Raw genomic sequence first — 16,808 nt, forward strand, 5'->3', positions numbered from 1 at the left:
CCCGACGCCGGGTCGCGCCTGGTCGTTGAACGTCCCCCTCACGCTCCTTCCTTCCTCCTCCCTAATCCGTGCCCGCTATAATCGCCTCCGCCCCACTATGAACCGTTACATGCGGCCAGATTCTCCAGAGTGGACTCCACGCCCCCTCCAGCCTTCGCCATGGAACACCCCGCGCATTTCCCCCGTCGCCGTCTCCCCGACGCAGAAGATCCCGGAAGTGCACCCGCTCCCTCCGCTCTACTCCCTCACGCGACCGGTCGAGGATCCCTGCGCGTACGTGTCGTGCCCTCGCGTCCCTCCTCCAGAGCTCACTCGCTGCGTCCAGGCTCATCCACAGCTTCTACAATGTCGTCCCCGTACCATTCAGCTTCGACAACGACGGCAGCGTCCCCCGCTCGGTCGAGATGCCGCTCGTCCGGCGCGGAGGAAACGCGCCCACACACGCCCTCGCCGTCCTCAGCAGCTCCGTCCCCTTCCCCTCCGTCGACGACACCACCACCCGCTCCCCGCACGACTCCCGTCCCTCCTCGCCCGCGTCCCTCCTCTCGCCCGTCGACGCCGAGCCGTTCCTCCTCCCGATCGACGCGTCCCTCTTCTGCGCCTGCTTCGGGCACAGCCTCGCCCGCTCCCTCGCCGCCGGGCTCTCCATCCGCCCCGCGACCCCGCTCGTCCGCTGGGACCGCGCGCGCGGCCAGGAGCTCGTCACCCTCCCGCTCGTCGCCCTCTACGTCCCGCACCCGCCCAGCATCCCCCACTTCCTCCTCTTCGCGCAGTCCATCCCCGTCTCGCTCTCCCCGCCCGCCTCGCGCGCGCCGTCCCCCGCACCTTCCTCTCCCTCCTCCCTGTCCCTGTCCCCCCTCCCCTCGCCCGTGACAAGCCCAAGCTCACGCCTCGCGCCTCTCCCCGCCCGCACCCCCTCGCCCTCGCCCTCGCTCGCCTCCGCCTCCACCTCCTCCCGGCCCTCCTCCCGCGCCTCGACCCGCTCCCGCTCCCGCACCCCCGCCCGCCCGCACGCGCGCATGCTCGTCCCCTACATGCTCCCCCCCGTCGCGCTCGCCGAGTTCCCCTCCGCGCCCGCGATGGCCGAGGCGATGGCGCGCCACACCCCGCCCCCCACGCTCCGCGCGCACGTCGCCTGGAACCACGGCCTCTGGCGCAACGTCCTCGCGCTCGCGCCCACGGACCCCGCCGCCGCCGACGGCGTCCGCCTCGCGTGGAACGTCACCGCCGACGCGCGCCGCCTCGCCTTCCCCGCCGAGTGCCGCCCGCGCGAGCGCTCGCCCTCGCCGTGCCCCCCGTCGCTGTCTCCGTCTCCGTCGCCCTCGCGGTCGCGGTCGCCGCTGCCCTCCCCGCGCGCGCAGACGGTGACGGAGCCGGGCCCCAGGGCGGGGGCGGAGGTGCGGAGCCGGACCCCGCGGGTGAGCGTGCACGCGCCGGCGGGCGAGGCGGGCGCCGCGGGGCGGACGAGCGCGGTGTCGGAGACGACGTACCTCGCGCCGCCGAGGGAGCTCTCGCGCCAGCGGAGCCGCGAGATCATCCGCCAGCGGAGCAGGGAGATGCTCGCACCCCCCGGGCATGCGCACGGGCACGGGCACGGGCTCGTGCGGCAGCGGAGTGCGCGGGACTTGCTCACCGCGTGAGTCTCGTCCTTCCGACCCCGGATCCTAACCCAGAAAAAATCGAGCACGACGACGACGGCGGCGGCGTCGCCCGCTGCTTACTCTCACTCTTCTGAGCTACCCAGTATAATGTACCACCCCACTCGTAGTGTGGGCCCCTTGTGCTCCTACTGTATCCTACTTACCCTCGCATAAGTCTCCGCGCCACCCGCTCTCTCTCTCGTCGTCGCGCCGTCGGACGCATGCATATAACGATTCCGCACCTCATGACGATACCCGCCTGTAGATATCCCCCACACGCACACACACGCATGCGCACGTAGCTTACTTAGTGCCGTACTCCCCTGCTCGCTGTACATACATAACTACTATTACCTCTCATCACCGTCGCTGTCTCACCACAGGTTCTCACTCTTTGCCGCCTCACACTCCCTCGCCGCTTCATCCTCATCGATCATCGCTCACCACGGACCGCACAATGCAGCATCACCTTCATTCGTTCCCATGACCTCCCCACCGCCGGCGACCATGTGCACCCACTCGCGCAAGCACGCGGCTACTCAAAACGCGGCCTGTCTCAGTCAAGCTCGATTGACCGAGCGGTCGGCACAGAGGTGAATAAGCAAGCAGAGAGGTCGACAGCAGGGCTCGGCGGGGGGTCCTGTGGGCACTGGGCGCTGATGCGCATTCGAGTCTCGACTGCCGCGATCGCGAGCTGACCGACAGTCGCGCACAGCTGTGACGACCGCGACGCGCACGATCCCGAGCCGCCCCTGCTGCCTCCATGGATGCGAGCGTATGTGCCCGCCGACCCCCGAGCGCGTGCCGCGACCGTATGCGTCGTGTGCCACACTCTGCATGCAGTGCACCGCCGCGCGGCGGATCCGCGGCCTCAGATCTGACGGCCACGCGCGCCGAGATCTCCGTCGAAGCCCGTGGGCCATGGCAGGGCCATCACGGCCGGTGAGCTCCCTTCGCCCGCGCCCGCTCCTGCCACTTCGCGACAAATGCAGTCCCGGTAGGCGGGTGGGCGGCTCCCGGACGAGTGGCCCGACTCAGGTCGCGCGCGTGCAGACCGCGAACCTGGTCCCCAGCCGTCGCGGGCCGCGGTGCGTGTTCGGTCTCGTGTCCGAGGACCGAGGTTCAGAGATGGGACAGAGGTTCTCCATTGACAAGTACTGTACGCATCTCTGAATGTATCACGGCCCTCGGACACGAGACCGAACACGCACCGCGGTTCGCGACGGCGCTGGGGGTGAAACGATGGTCCACGGTGATTGCTCCACCAAAAAAAAACAAAGGAGATTCAGAGATGCACTTCGGTCAGAGTCCAAGTTCCTCGACTCTCCAGACGGAGGCGGCCATAAGTTTGAGCCTGCTTAGTCGGGGGCCGCGTCCCGCGCGAAGACGTGCTCTGATCGAAGGCCTCCTCCCCCGGTGAGTCCACCGTGACGGTCCGTCTGACTCGAGAGTCGAGAAGAAGGTTCGAAGGTGCGGATCATGACGGATGTGGGCGCGGTGGACGGACGGGATGTTCTGACGTCAGGGAGGCATGCGATTCGTGCGCCATCGGTTCAGCTCGTCAAGAAGTGGCGGTCGAAGTAACGTTGCCCGAGGAGGAGTCCTACAGTAATCCAACGTCAATGCTCCATGTGCAGAAAGAGCCAAGCGACCGACCTGAGAGCGTCACATTCGGGGAGCGCCGCGTGATTGCGCCTTGGTGTGCAGCAGCTGGCTTCTCAAACGAGGGCCATCTGCTCAGTTTTAGCGTGGATGAAGGCTGCGCCCGTGCACGGCCGCCGCCGGTGGTCGGCGGCGCCCCGCAGGTTCGTGTGTCTGGGTCCTCGGTCCTGAAATTTTTTAAACTACTCCAAGCGCGACGGTTCTAGGCCGTCGGACGTCGCGCGGAACGGCCCCAGCCCTGAAGGCCTAACGGCATTTGCCACGCCGCGTACGGCAGCGTGTGCCATAAGTAAGGGTCGACGAAGACAGGGCCGTCGCTAATCAGCAGAAGCATTGTCCACATCTTGAGCGTGTCTGTTGAAAAATGAGGAGACGATTCCTGGATAACCAACGGGCGATGAGGGAAAACGTAGGTCAGAACACGTCGCGCACCTGGGCCCTGGTAAATACCACGGCACCCCGCGGCGTTCCTGAGGCCTGATGCTTGGCTTACGGTCGTCTGCCACAAATCTACTTGCAGCCAGACTGGTGACGAAGTTCAAGAAAGAGAGAGAGCAAGAGGAAGGAGAATCAACTCAACGCTCAGATAAGCTTATCTAATAGTAATTACCTAAGCCAATGGTGACCAGTCATTGGCCGGGCGGGCCTTTCTCTTCCCTCATGTGCATGATCTCCGCCTCCCACCATCATGTAGTGGTAGGTCTGCGTGGGGGAGACTAACCTGTTAAGAAAGCTGGAGTGCTAAGCACATACATGGCAAATATCCTGCAGAACCTCTAAATGGCTTTACTGAAGAGTGTTATTTTATCTCTCTCCTTACTATCTGGTCTCTTAGGCCATTGCGCACTCTCCTTGCGAAGCGAGACGCACGAGGTGTACAGCATGAGTATCTCCACAGTCGAAGAATGGACAAAGGTGAAGCCAAACGAGTCCTCATATAAAAACAGCATATCATCGAGGTCAGAACAGAGAATCTAGTGCCTTATTTCATTCTTCGTCTGAAAGAACCAGCAGCGCAGGCTTTCCCTTTCCCCTCGCTCCTCTCGACGGCGCCATATCGTCGTCCGAAAGCAATGCCTGCGACGTGGCCCGCGAGGGCACGGCGGAGGAAGAACCACCGCCGCCGTCGATGGGCACGGCGACCGTCTCGTCCCCAGATCCCGCCGCGACCTTCGATATTCGGGCGCGTGGTCGCGGTCTTGGGCGTGGCTTGGGCTTCGCGGCAGCCTCGTTGACCGGAGACGAGGTGTCCGGGCTCGACCGCGCCCGCTTCGGGCTCCCGAATACATCGAACTCGCTCTCCTCCGAGTCGCTGCCGCCGTCCACCTGTTTGGGCTGCGGCTCCTGCTCCTGTCCTGACCCCGCCTCCTCCGCCTCCTCCTCCGCGTCCACGCCCCCCCGTTTCCTGCGCCGTTTGGCCGTCTTATCCTTCCCGTCCTTGCCCTTCCTCCGCCTCTTCTTCGTCGCGCGCTTCTGCGTGGTGCCCGCCGCGCCCTCCGCCGACGCCGCCTGCGCGGACATGCGCGCCCGCAGCGCGGCCTCGCGCGCGTAGAACGCCTCCAGCTCCGCCTCGTCCTCGTCGCTGTCCTCGATGAACTGCGCGGACTTGTACTGCTGCTTCTCCTTCTTGCGCTGCACCCGCTTCTTCGGGTTCCGCACGTCCAGGTCCTCGAGCCCGTCCACGTCGTCCGACTCGTCGCTGAGGGCGGGCCCGCGGGGCTTCCGCCGGCGGGGGCGGCGCTTCTTCTTGAGGAGCGCCTCGGCCTTCTTGCCTTCGAGGTCGAGGGGGGTCTCGAGGTACTGGTTGATGACGTTCAGGTTCGTCTGCAGCTGGCCGGGCAGGATCACGGAGGGAATGAACCACTCGAGCTCGTCCGCGTCTGCGCGTGCGCGTGAGCCTACTGGGGTCGAAGGGAATCGGGTGTGAACTCACCCTGGTCCATGATCTTGAAGTTCACGAGCCGGAACAACAGCTTCAGATGAGGGTTCTTGTTTGCGGCGTCCGCCTCCTCGTCGCTCACATAAGGGATCACTGCGCAAGAAAGTGAGTAGCGACCGGGGAGGCTGTTTCAAGACACCCACGATAGTCCCTGATCTTCGCGAGAGCCTCCGCGGACGGTTTTCGACGACCTAACATCGCATCGATGTCGTCGTCGTCGTTCTCGCTGTCCAAGTTGCTCAAGTCTATCGTCTTCGACGACGATCCGTCCACGTCCTCAATGATCTTCAAGCGACTGCCGATACAGAGAAGCAAAATCTTTCGACACGCGTCAGCATCATATACCCTGATATTTTTGTGTCACGTCGCCCACCTGCCGCGTCCACTCGATGAGCACCATCTGGCCGTTCTCCGTGAGGACTTTCATGGCAATGCCTATCTGCTCGCTGGCGGAGTACCCCTTCTTGACGTACACATCTGGTGGGAAGCGCGGGTCGACCTCGCGGAGGTCCGTTCGTCGCATGAGCTCTTCAGGCTCCCGGCTTGAGAGGGCCTTCCAGTGGCCGCGGTTTTTGGGGTAGAACGCCTGCACTGAGCGTTAGCGCGCGGTCCGAGCATGAGAAATGACAATGATGAACCTCAACGATCACGAAAGAATCTTTCTCCACAGCCTTGAAGAACTGTCTTAGAAGGTATTTGATCAAGGCGACGAGATCCTTGTAAGGCTGGTCCCTCGGAAGACTCTTCTCTTCTGCTATGATCTTCTTGAAGAGATTGAGCGTCGAAACCTAGACGTAGAGCATGAATGGCTGTGTCGCATCATCATCATGAATATATGTTCACCATGAAGTACAATCCCTCAGCCTTCTGCTTCACAACTTGACGGTGCATCAAACTGACGACCCGCTTCATCTGTTCAGAGCTTGCATATTCTGGGTACCGAATAAGATAGGCGAGGAAAGTCGTAGTGATATCCGCGTCCACGAATCTCTGTGAGGTACAGATGAGCAAGGGGTCCAGGGCGCGGTGCTTTAACGCACCTTCTCGTAGTCCTTGAGTGTGAACATGGTCTCATGTACCATGTCTTGTTGTTTCGGCTGTGGTTCCTCCTCTTCGAAGTCCGGGACACCTTCGCCTTCCGGTACCGTCTTCGCTACAAGACTCGGGATGAACATAATATCACATAGGATCTGGAATCACGTACCTTTCTTCTTTGGCTGCTTCTTCCGCACATACATGTCGCCCTCGCCCTTCCTCTTCGCCCACTTCTCCAGCATCTTGAACAGCGCGTACGCGAGGTACACACTCGCGTCGAGATACGCCAAACTCTGCCGACCCTCCTTGTACGACTTGAGGCTCTCGACGGTCCGGTCGAGGATGTGGCCGTTGTAGATGATCTGCTGCTGCAAGATCCGTGCCGTGTCCGCGATGTCGTCCTCCTCCGTCTTGTTCGCCTCCGCGAACGCGAACGGGTCGTCGCCTGCCTTGCGCTCCGTGGACGTCATCGCGTCGAGAACCATGAGGAACTGCGTCAGGCACTCGACCCCTGCCTGCAGCGCGTTCCATAGTTTCGGCTGGACGCGACCGGGGTCAGACTCGTGGGCGCCGCGCGAGACGGGGAGGGGCGTACCTTGTCTTCCTGCGCGTTACGCATCTCCTTGAGCACCCAGTTCACCCACTCGCTTTCCGTCACCGTGGCCACGTATCCGAACTTCCATTTCGCATCGTCGGCTTGCCGGGCGCGTTCGCAGAGGAAGAACTCGAGGAACCACTTGTTGACGTACAGAAGCCGCAGGTTGTCTTTCTCGGTGATCTTGTGTCGTTCTGCCGCAATGTCCTTCAAGAGGGATGCTATAAGAGCTGCGGTGGACGATGCATCAGCGGGTATGAGCGCATATGTGCAGTTGGCAATGCGTACGATTGAAGGCGTTCTCGATGAACTCCGTCGCGAGATTCTGCAAGATGAGTCGCGAATCGACCGACAGGTTGTCCTCCCGCCCGAGCTCGTCCACCTTCTTCTTGTTCGGCGCGCGGGTCTTCTTCGCCCGAGCCCTGTCCAGCGTGCTCCCCACGTCCTTCATGAGGGCCTGTTGCCGGTGCAACACGAATGGTCGGGAAGTCGATGCCTCGGGTTGCTGGGCGGGGGCTGGGGGTACTCCTTCGTCGGCTTGGGGAGGAGGCTTAGCTTTCTTCGGGTTCACGGTAACGGAGAGGGTCGTGCCGAAACGTGAATGTCGAGTGTTCGCGTGCCGGGCGAAGTTGCGCTTCCGCACATCCTCGGCGGCGAGCAGAGTGGCGAGCGTCTTGGAGGAGTGCTGCGCGGAGCAATGGGTACGCTGAACATCGCTCGGACGTATGGACCATTACTCACTTTCGCTTGGTCGCTTGCCAGCGACGCCGGTTTCACGCCCCGGTACAACAGATAGAAAATCTCGAGCGTGAGGGCGTTCCATTGTTTGAAAAGCGGGTCGTCTGCTGCGTTGGCCGCGATGGTCATGAGGAGCTCGATGAAGTGGGAGTCGGAGAGACCCTTTATAAGCCTTGACTGGAGTGTCGAGAGCTCGGCGTGGTCCGCGCTCGCGTGCATGTTCGAGGGAAGGTCCTTGATGAACGCGAGGTTGCGTACCAGGTGGAGAATAACGTTCACGATCTGGACGTCCCGCTCCTGCCGCTCCTTTCCCTCCTTCGCCAGACTTGGGAGCGCTATTGCGAAGAGGGCGTCGAGGACGCCCGGGCGGAGGAGCGCGGCCTTGTAGTGGAGGTGGCTGAGAAGGAGCGCGGTGTAGTCGACGCCCTTGTCGTACTCGTCGTCGAGCTCCTTCAACTCTTCTGCCAGGTCGATGGGCCATGTCATTGCAGTCATGAGGTCCGCGCACGCGATTCCACGTTTGTCTTCGAAGAGGCCTTTGCCCGCGGTCTGAAGGAGGATGGGAACGAGGTCGTTGGGGAGGACACGGGTGTCCCAGAAGATGCGGGCGACGGTGCGGTCATCGTCGGTGTCATCTTTGCGCCAGTACTTTTTGAGATCCTTGAGACAGCCGTAGCATTCGTCGCCCATCGAGTACACCCCTTGCTCGAACCCACCAAGCGCGTCCACTACGCTTTTAATTGGGGGTCCAAGAATTGCACGGCGGTCGACGAATGGCTCATCTCCAGACTCTTCATCCTCGACAGCGGAATTTGCTTCATCTCGATCCATTGCTTGCTCACGTCGATGAGGTGAGGCTGTCCCAAGATTAGAAGAAATAAAGTGAGGGCGGGCACCAAACCGAAGTTACGGAGAAGCAGAGATTAAGAGCTGGGCACAGGGCAGCAACAGGGGAGAGAGTGTTCAGATGAAGTCGAGGGTCAGCTTCAGGGCAGCGCTAGCAGCGCGCGGCTCAACGCGCTCCATCACAATCGCGTTTAGTCACGATGTGACAGGCGTGTTCGTGACAGAAGCCACGACGTCTCCTCTTCGAACTCGCCGAGCTACAACTTGCCCCCTGAGATCGCATACCATCTACCCCGATATACTTGAGGTATGTTTTAAAGACTTGATGCAGATATTACGAACGCATATACCAACTGAAGATCAGCGCTATTATCGACCATGGCACGGGGAAAGTCCTCCCTCATAAATCACAAATTTCCCGCATTCTACGCATGCTACCTTCTTAAAAGTGTGAGAACACCACGTGCAACGTCGTAAGTCTCAGCTTGGAATTTTCTAGTTTTCACTACCTTTGGACGGTACACACTTGACAGAACCTACATTGGGAGCACTCCCAGCCCTCCACGACGTATCCGGTGAGGTAGATCTATCATTTCTTCTTCGGTCATGCTGAGTCTTTCAAGTCAGCACAATGGTGAAATTACCCAAGGCGCATGGAAAACTCGGAACGGCCGACCATGGGAGATGCAGATGATTGTCCACGGGTTTCCTTCCAAACTGGCGGCACTCCAGTTTGAATGGGCATGGCAGCATCCGCATATATCGAGACACCTTCGCGAAGATCCTGGCAAGCAAACCGAAGGGAGAAAACCACCTTCCAAATCTCACAGCTTCGGCTCCAATGTTCGGTAAAGTCACTAATATCATCTAGGTCTCTCAAGCGACTGACGGTTGATTGCGCAGGGTGGCACGAAGCATGGTGGCTTCGCACCCCTACAACACTTGGCCGTTGCGTGTCACGCTGTTTACTGAAGCAGCTGAGCGGGCATGGAACACCGCTGGTCGTGATCTCGTCCCAGCCTCGAACCCTCCTGGCCTTGAGGTTCATCGAGAGTTCGAAGGGGTCGACGGGAAATCAGGGGTAGAGGGGTCCGGAAGAGTGGGGCCCATCGATGTCACGGACGGTGAATAGTTTTGAAATTTCTCCCTGCTTCTGCATCGATGACTTTGTGTTTCAGCTCGCTTCACTTCCATGCATCTCAGTAAAGCTTCCCGAGTGTTCGGGCCTGGCAGCAACCTTCACTGCTCTGTCTGCCAGGATTCACTCCGTCACGATGATGTGGGTAGACCGGTCTTATTTGTCTTTACCTCTTCTCACCCTGAAATTTCAGGACCCCCTGACAACAGCGTTATGCACTGCACCGTCGTGTGACGCCGTCTTCCATCTTTCATGTCTCTCTCGCCGTTTTCTGGACACTGACAAGTCCTCGGCGGCCACTTCATCTCCGCCTCTCATCCCGCGAGGGGGTGAGTGCCCATCATGTGGAGCCTATACTTTGTGGGGCGATATCATTCGTGGATGCTTCCGGCGACGTGAAGGCGGTGCTACACTAGAAGCAGCGCCAGAAGAAGAGGACGACGAAAACGAAGGCGAGATATTCAGTGAACAATCACAGAACGAAGCTGGCGCTCGTATGTCTAGGACTCCTCCGCGTTTGAAGAAGCAGGCGAAGATGAGGGTGAAGGCGGCAACACCAAAAAGCCGCGCCGCGCCTAACTCGACGTCCAGACGGCAGCTGTCCACCCTGGCGCCTCACGCGTCTAGCGACGAAGAAGAGTTCTTCGATCTGGACGCTATCAGCAGTTCAGACTCGGAAGACTCTGCTCAAGATGGGGGCCCTCGTTGGGGGGCCACGAGACCCTACTCGAGGCCGCCCACATCATCGAATGGACGCGTAAAACAGCCCGCGAGCCTCGCAGATGACATGCCTCCTTTTCGGCTGACCGCGCCCCGAGGGACGACCACAGAGACAGCCAGACATTCGCGGCTCCGAGAGTTGAGACCCGAGGCAGCAAGGTTTGCTTTCATGCCAGCAGACCGATCTCCATCCTCACCGCATCCCGTTCGTGTCCACAGCGATAGCTTCCGAGCACAAAAGCCCCCACGGCCGGTGCGTCAGGCGTCAAGGGAGCGAATCCCGCCCGCGAACGATGCGCAACCTGCCTGTCACGATGTCGATCCTTCTGGCACGTCGTACCATCCGAGCTCCTTAGGAAAAATATCTTCAGTCACCGCGGCGGAAAGGATAAGGGGGACGATGGCCCCGTTTCCCGATTTGCCACCGTTATCCCAGCCACGACGGCCAGCAGCGACAAAGAGCAGTCCGTCCAGGGCCCTGCACAATGAAATCGTGGAGATATCTGATTAGTGATGTAAGAACTCTATCTGCCCTCTCTTCCCCCACTGACGTCTTCTTTTCTACCTGGAGTGCGATGGTGATCCACAATGTCGTTCCTTTCATCACTGGCGCAGTGCTTTCAACGCCTTCATGAATGCAATCAAGACCTGTGTGAGTGTCCCCGCCTCTGAATGGCGCCCTGCATGCACCCGCTCTCTCTCCGGCCCTTTAGGATGGTAAATGCGACCGTCTTCTCGTGTGATGCATCGAGCAGCCTGACTACAGTTGTCACTTCGTCCGGCGCCAGACCCCTGAGAAAGGCCCTCGGCCATCCATGGCGGTGGCAGCTGCGCTGTCCATCTACTTGCACCGCCGTGCCAACGCCGTGTAGTCGTCCCAGGTTTCCGGATTAACAAAATCAGCTGCGTAGACTTCCTTGTTCCGGTGAGCTCAGTGGGCGTGGTAGTGCTTCTCCGCGATTGACGCTCTTCTTAGGACATCCTCCTTCCCCAGCGGCACCTCGTGCTGTTCGCCGTCTGGTGCCAACATTCTTCTGCTCGAGCTAGTCTCAGACTGGTCCACAAGTCTCTTCACCCCCCTCTAAGATGATCCACCTCTCGCCGGTTATAATTCAATGGCCCCCACAGGCCATGGCGTGAGTCGGGTCTCTCGGTATATATTGGCTGGGAATTCGTGAGGGTACCACTGGCAGTACGTTCGGGAGCACTCCCTTGCGCGTCCGCCTGCGAAAGATCCCCCGCGCTCGATTGTACTGGCGAAGCTGTGAACGCCGCCGCATGGGAACTCTGCGGCGTCTGCCCACCCATCAGGACGGGCGTTCGCTCCTGTTCCGCCGCGCCATGCGCCGTGTATAAGCTCGCCCCCAGCGAGCGAGCCGCTGCGTCATCGCTCGCGCCCCCTCCCTTCGACCCGCATCATAACGTGGTGTCCCCTCCAGTACGCCCGCACGGTCGTGCCAGTTCGCCGGGCGGTGCGTCCGGCCCCCGAGAGACAGCGTCAGTGAGTCTACTCCGCCCATTCCCCAGCCACACTGCGCCGATGCTCACCGCCTATAACACGCACGCCCCACACTCGCAGCATGCCGCACACCCTCGCGCTAGGCCCCCCTCCATCCTGCCTCCACACGGGGACCACGCACGAACCGGCATGCGTACGATGGCCCCCGCCCCCGGCGCGTCCCGGCGGTTTAGCACGTCCTCGCGCACGTCGACGCTGACGACGGCGGGCGCGTCGTACCGCGCACGGTCGTCGCTGCTCGAGGTCCGGGACGGACAGGAGTTCATGACCATTCTCCCGGTCGGTGCGCGGGCGTGCTCCGGCGTCTTGTTCTTCGAATTTGCGATCCCGCTGACGCCTTGCCCGTTTTCTGTTTTCTGTTTCCCATCGTCCTCATCATATGGGCCACTCCCTCGACAGCCGATGACGTCCGAAGAGGACCTCCTGCAAGAAGACATCATCAGCGAAGACCGCGCGGTGCGCGCGCACGCCCTCCAGCCACGCCCGGACTCGCAGATGCACGTTTCCTACGGCCCCTTCTCCTCGCCTCCCCCCAGGCGTTCACGGGTGCTCCGCATTCTTTCAGTGAGTCGCTCAAATGGGGCAGTGGGGATGCATGACATTCGTTGACGTCCGTGCACCTAGCACTTGATGAGGCGATTGCGGGATGGCCTGAACACGGTGGTGAGGAAACGCCGTTGAGGCGGGCGAAGTCCAAACCCACCAAAACGTCATGCGGACACAACAGTACATCCAGATTCAAATTGTAGAATAGGGTCTTCCGAGATTGTAGTCCTCGTACGTTATGTTGAGTTATATACCCCATGTATACCCGCAATCTCTCACTTGTTTCACTAGTGAATGCGATATGTTTTACCGTTCACCTCCTGCGGACATGAAGGCATTGACACCCGTTCCGTGACACCGCATTCCAGCGCTCATGTCGGCATGCATCCCCTCCGAGGCGTCGGAATAACTCAGAACAATCAACTATGACGGCCAGCGCAAAGATCGATCATTAGACAAGACAAGAAACAAGACGCACTATGGAGAGTAGAGACAAATATATAGGATACACTCGGGGGACAGGAGGAGAGACGGGGTCCAAGCACGTTATACAATAGCGTCATAAACAAATTCAGGGTTTCCCCCGACTCAGACCTCAACCGCGTGGTTCTCGCCACCCGCGCGGCTGCGACGACGAACGTACTCGCTCTGTCGCGCCCGCTTCTTCACGGCGACCCGCAGATCCGCTCCCGCGCTCGTCCGCCCGGCCTTGACCGCGCCGAGCGACCGCCGCGCCTGGTTGCCCATACTCGAGCGTATCCGCGCGCCTGACCCATCGGCGCGGCCAGGAGATACAAGGCCGCCCTCGCGAGCCGCAGCGGCACGCTGCGCGCCGAGCTTCGCGATGACCTTGCCGCGTGAGATCCGTGGCTTGCGCGCCACGAGCTGCTTCGGCTTTGGGGGCAGCACGGCGGGACGGGGGATCTTGGACGGCGAGTCCGCGGCGTCGGCCATGAGCAATGTCGCCGCGGCGGTGAGTGAACGTGCCCCAGTGGTGGACGCGGGGGAACCGCCGAGGTTGGTGAGGGGTTGACTGAAGATCCGCGTGGGCCGTGGCGACATTGGGCTGCCCGCCGCCTTGAGCACCGTCCCGGCGGACGGCGTGGCACTGGCGCGCTTCAACTTTGGCTTCGGATCCGCTTCGGCGACAGCAGGCAGGCCGGAGGCGCGACCTTTGACAGGGGCGGCAGTCTTCGCAAGGGAAGAAGCGGTCGGCGAGAGGAGGGAAGATGTACGTTTGCGGAGGCTCGGCTGCTCTTTGCTGTCAACGGGCGAGCTGGGGATGTTCGTGCTCGCCACGCTCCGCCGTGTACCCATGGAGGACGCAGCAGAGTTGCCGGACATGAGGCTAGTCCGCGCGCCCATTGATGATACTGCGCTCGTGCGAGTAGTTTGGCGCGAGCTTGCGGTCCCGGTAGCGCTGCCCGAGCTGCTCACACGAGAACGAGCAGTGCCAACGAGGCTCTCTGAGGTGGCCGATGACTTGCTGGTGCCTGTGAGGGCAGTGAAGGGTGGGATAGGGGATCGAGAGCGCGAACTGCTCGACTTCGTCGATGTGATGGTGCCGTCAACGGTCAGCTTCGCGTCCGCAGTCGATCCCGATGGTTTTGCCTTCACGAGCTTGCTGGGTACAGCCAACGAAGAGGGGTGCAGCTGCGATCCAGATGCCTTTCGTGTGTTCGAAGCAGGCACAGTCGATGCCTTCGGAGCGGGCGCGGGGGCTGGCTTCGGAACAGGAATGTTGGATGGAGCCGATGCCGTGGGGACGGCTTTGGGTTTGCTGTTGCCACCAATACCCCACACCTTGCCGACGAGAGACTTTGCGGAGGAGAGGAAGCCGAACCGCGACTTGGCTTTCGCTGTCAAACGGGGATATCAGACTGGAATGGGAACGGATCTGAGTAAGAACTCACGTGGAGGGGCGACCAAGCTTGGCCGACCACGACTGCTCCGTCTCCGCGCCTTCGCAGCGTCAAGCTCGCGCTTCACCGCCTCGCGTTCCTTCGCCTTCTTCACCTCTTCGTCGGGCGGGAGAGGGGGTGCCAATGAGACGCGTTGACCCTTGTGGACGTCCCATCCCTGAGTGATTTTAACCCGCTTACTGGCTCGGCGGTCACCCGCGTCTTCATCGTCAGCCCGTTCCCGCTCACCCTCATCTGCCGCCTCCTCCGCACTCTCCACTTCGTCATCACCACCCCCAAACCCGCCAGGGACCGCCATGCGCTTGCGCGCCCCAGCGCTGATGACCCGCGCGTTCGCCGCGCTGCTCCTCCTCTTCTGCCCCGCCGACGGCCGCCCGCGTCCCAGCGCATCCGACTTCCGCTTGATGGGCCGGCGCGCTGCGTAGTGTGTTGCGATGGAGTCCATCTTGTCGAATACCACATCATGCGCCTTCGCGAAGCGATCCATTTGCACGGCGGGCGCGGCGGCAGTGGGGACAGCGTTGAAGAAAGGTTGGGGAGGGGCCATGGGGGCGTCCTCGCTGCGGGCCGCGTTTGTCTCCGCGAGGCGTCGGTGCATCTCCTCGAGTACGGACTTGGCGACGCCGTCGAACGCGGCGTTTGACACCCCGGCTGCGGCGTCTACAAGCGATTCTTCTTTTGGTTGGGTGCTCGATTTTGTTTCGCGACGAGGGAGAGGAGAGCCGAACAGGAAGGGGGTACTGCGTGGGAGAGGTGTGCGGCCGTTCGATGGCCCAGGAGTGGCTCCGGCGTGCGAGGTCATCGCGGTAGGCTTCGAGGGAGAGAACATATCCGGTTCGTCGACCGGTGTTGCTGCAGTCTTGGTCGTGGAGGTTGCGTACACGCTGGATCTCGCCGGGGTCTTGGCAGGAGTCATCGCGGCGGTGCTCGAGAAACCGAAGCCGCCTGGGATGTCAGAGTCGTTGTCCAGCGGGAGTTTGGGGTAGAGTCGCTCGCCGGGGTCTTGAAGGGTCGGATGAGGCGACGCTGGCCACATGTTGAGCGTTCGGACGGTGCCTGGAGTGCCGGCAATGAGATCGAAGTCGGTTTGCACGACGGGCAATCTTGGAGGGCTCATGAAAAGCGAGTTGTCCCGTGGTTGGACCTTCGTTGGATGTGAGACCAGCCTGATGGTGCCCTTCGTTCCGCTTGCGATGTTGGTCAGAACGCGCACAGGCGGAGGGCCGTCGTTGCTGTTTTCGGTGTCGTCGCCTTCGGCCATACTGAGGAAACTGGCATCGGGAGTGGAGAACTTGAACTGGTCGGTCTCCGGGAGTGAGTCAGAGGGGGGAATCTCGTGGTACGGGGTGGCGTTCGCGATGAGAGAGTCGCGCGCCTTAGTGGAGCCAAAGATCTTTCCAGGGGAGAAAGATGTCATCTTCAACTCTGCTTCAGAGTCTTGTGTGTGGATGGAGGTTGACGCCTTGGATACTACGCGTTTGATGCCCAACGACGTCGCGAGAGCCTTGATGGAGGAAGAGACGGAAGCTGCCCAGTATCGCGTGAGATACTACTAGCTATATGCGCAATAGATTCCGCGAACACGAACGACTGAAAATGAATGACATACCTTTGGATGAATGCGTGCCGAACTCGCCGCTAGAAAACGCCTTTAGACTTCCCTTGGATGACATTGTGCCGGCCCGGCTTTCGTCCATCTCCTCGATGTCCTCCATCACGACCTCCCATTGTTCGCTCGGGCGTGTGGTGAAGTGCGAGGAAAGCATTGGTAGCTCAACGTCTTGGTCCATCGCGTCCATGTCGTCGCCAAAGCCGACGGGTATGTCGGGTATTCCCTCCATTGCGTCGTCTTCATCCATGGAGGGGGAAAGCGGGTTGGCGTCCAAAGTTGCTTGGAGAGTGCTGCCGAAAGCCGGGTCCACTTCTGTTTCCGTCCGCAGTCCTTCGGGTGGGAGACATTGTGTGAGTTCCTTCAATCGCGCGATGAGCTCAGTGTTCTTTCCGTTGGCCTTAACGGAATGTATCTTGCAGAGCTTCACGAGTTGGTCACGTTTGAGCGAGTGCAGCGCTGGAGAGTTAAAGAGGATTTGGGTTGTTGAGGTCGTCATCGTGATAGCATTTGGAGAGTCAAGGCACACGAACAAAGCAAGGTGGGAGGGGAGTTGAAAGCCTAGGCCGTGAAAGCAACTCCAAACCAACTGTCACTGAACCATCCCAGCGCCGGAACCACGATCACGTGGTATGACTAGGGACGCGTCGAGTGGAACATATCACATGACGCAACCTACCATAAATGGTATGTCGGATCTGCTCTCCCGCATGCGCCGGCCGTCCGCGTTCTACTTCTGCTTATTCCCCGCCACCGTCCTCTCTGTGGACCCCCCTAATCACTCCCTTGTATCACTCACTTATTGGCTCGATACCTAGGCAATCGGTCAAGAATCATCTTTAGGTACGGTACGGTTGCGGTACGGCATCGACTCCGGCTGACCACCCTGCACGTTTCAA

The 16,808-nt window shown here is 60.7% G+C and overlaps 4 protein-coding genes across 4 annotated transcripts; 2 read left to right on the top strand and 2 right to left on the bottom strand.

The window, feature by feature from the left end:
• Positions 1–97: 97 nt before the first annotated feature.
• Positions 98–1,640, top strand: BXZ73DRAFT_103347 (uncharacterized protein; the record flags this gene model as incomplete). Its single annotated transcript, XM_048015554.1, has 2 exons — positions 98–273; positions 326–1,640. The coding sequence occupies 2 exons, from the start codon at positions 98–100 to the stop codon at positions 1,638–1,640; spliced, it is 1,491 nt and encodes a 496-aa protein (XP_047875766.1).
• A 2,649-nt stretch (positions 1,641–4,289) lies between these two features.
• BXZ73DRAFT_50293 (timeless-domain-containing protein) lies at positions 4,290–8,440 on the bottom strand (the record flags this gene model as incomplete). Its single annotated transcript, XM_048020411.1, has 11 exons — positions 4,290–5,182; positions 5,236–5,334; positions 5,385–5,559; positions 5,615–5,827; positions 5,880–6,029; positions 6,085–6,231; positions 6,282–6,402; positions 6,442–6,815; positions 6,872–7,101; positions 7,160–7,556; positions 7,613–8,440. 11 exons carry the CDS (start codon positions 8,438–8,440, stop codon positions 4,290–4,292), a joined length of 3,627 nt encoding a protein of 1,208 aa, XP_047875767.1.
• Positions 8,441–8,845: 405 nt separating this feature from the next.
• Positions 8,846–10,335, top strand: BXZ73DRAFT_23567 (uncharacterized protein; the record flags this gene model as incomplete). Its single annotated transcript, XM_048017679.1, has 6 exons — positions 8,846–8,928; positions 8,989–9,030; positions 9,079–9,303; positions 9,359–9,579; positions 9,634–9,746; positions 9,787–10,335. Coding segments are annotated over 6 exons (1,233 nt in total), but the record flags the coding sequence as incomplete, so codon positions are not given.
• Positions 10,336–12,966: 2,631 nt separating this feature from the next.
• On the bottom strand, positions 12,967–16,408 carry BXZ73DRAFT_103350 (uncharacterized protein; the record flags this gene model as incomplete). The annotated part of the gene is made up of 3 exons (XM_048015555.1): positions 12,967–14,237; positions 14,292–15,827; positions 15,910–16,408. The coding sequence occupies 3 exons, from the start codon at positions 16,406–16,408 to the stop codon at positions 12,967–12,969; spliced, it is 3,306 nt and encodes a 1,101-aa protein (XP_047875769.1).
• Positions 16,409–16,808: the final 400 nt, after the last annotated feature.

The sequence above is a fragment of the Epithele typhae genome, assembly GCF_022376455.1.
Source record: "Epithele typhae strain CBS 203.58 chromosome Unknown BXZ73scaffold_40, whole genome shotgun sequence".
Lineage (NCBI taxonomy): Eukaryota > Fungi > Basidiomycota > Agaricomycetes > Polyporales > Epitheliaceae > Epithele > Epithele typhae.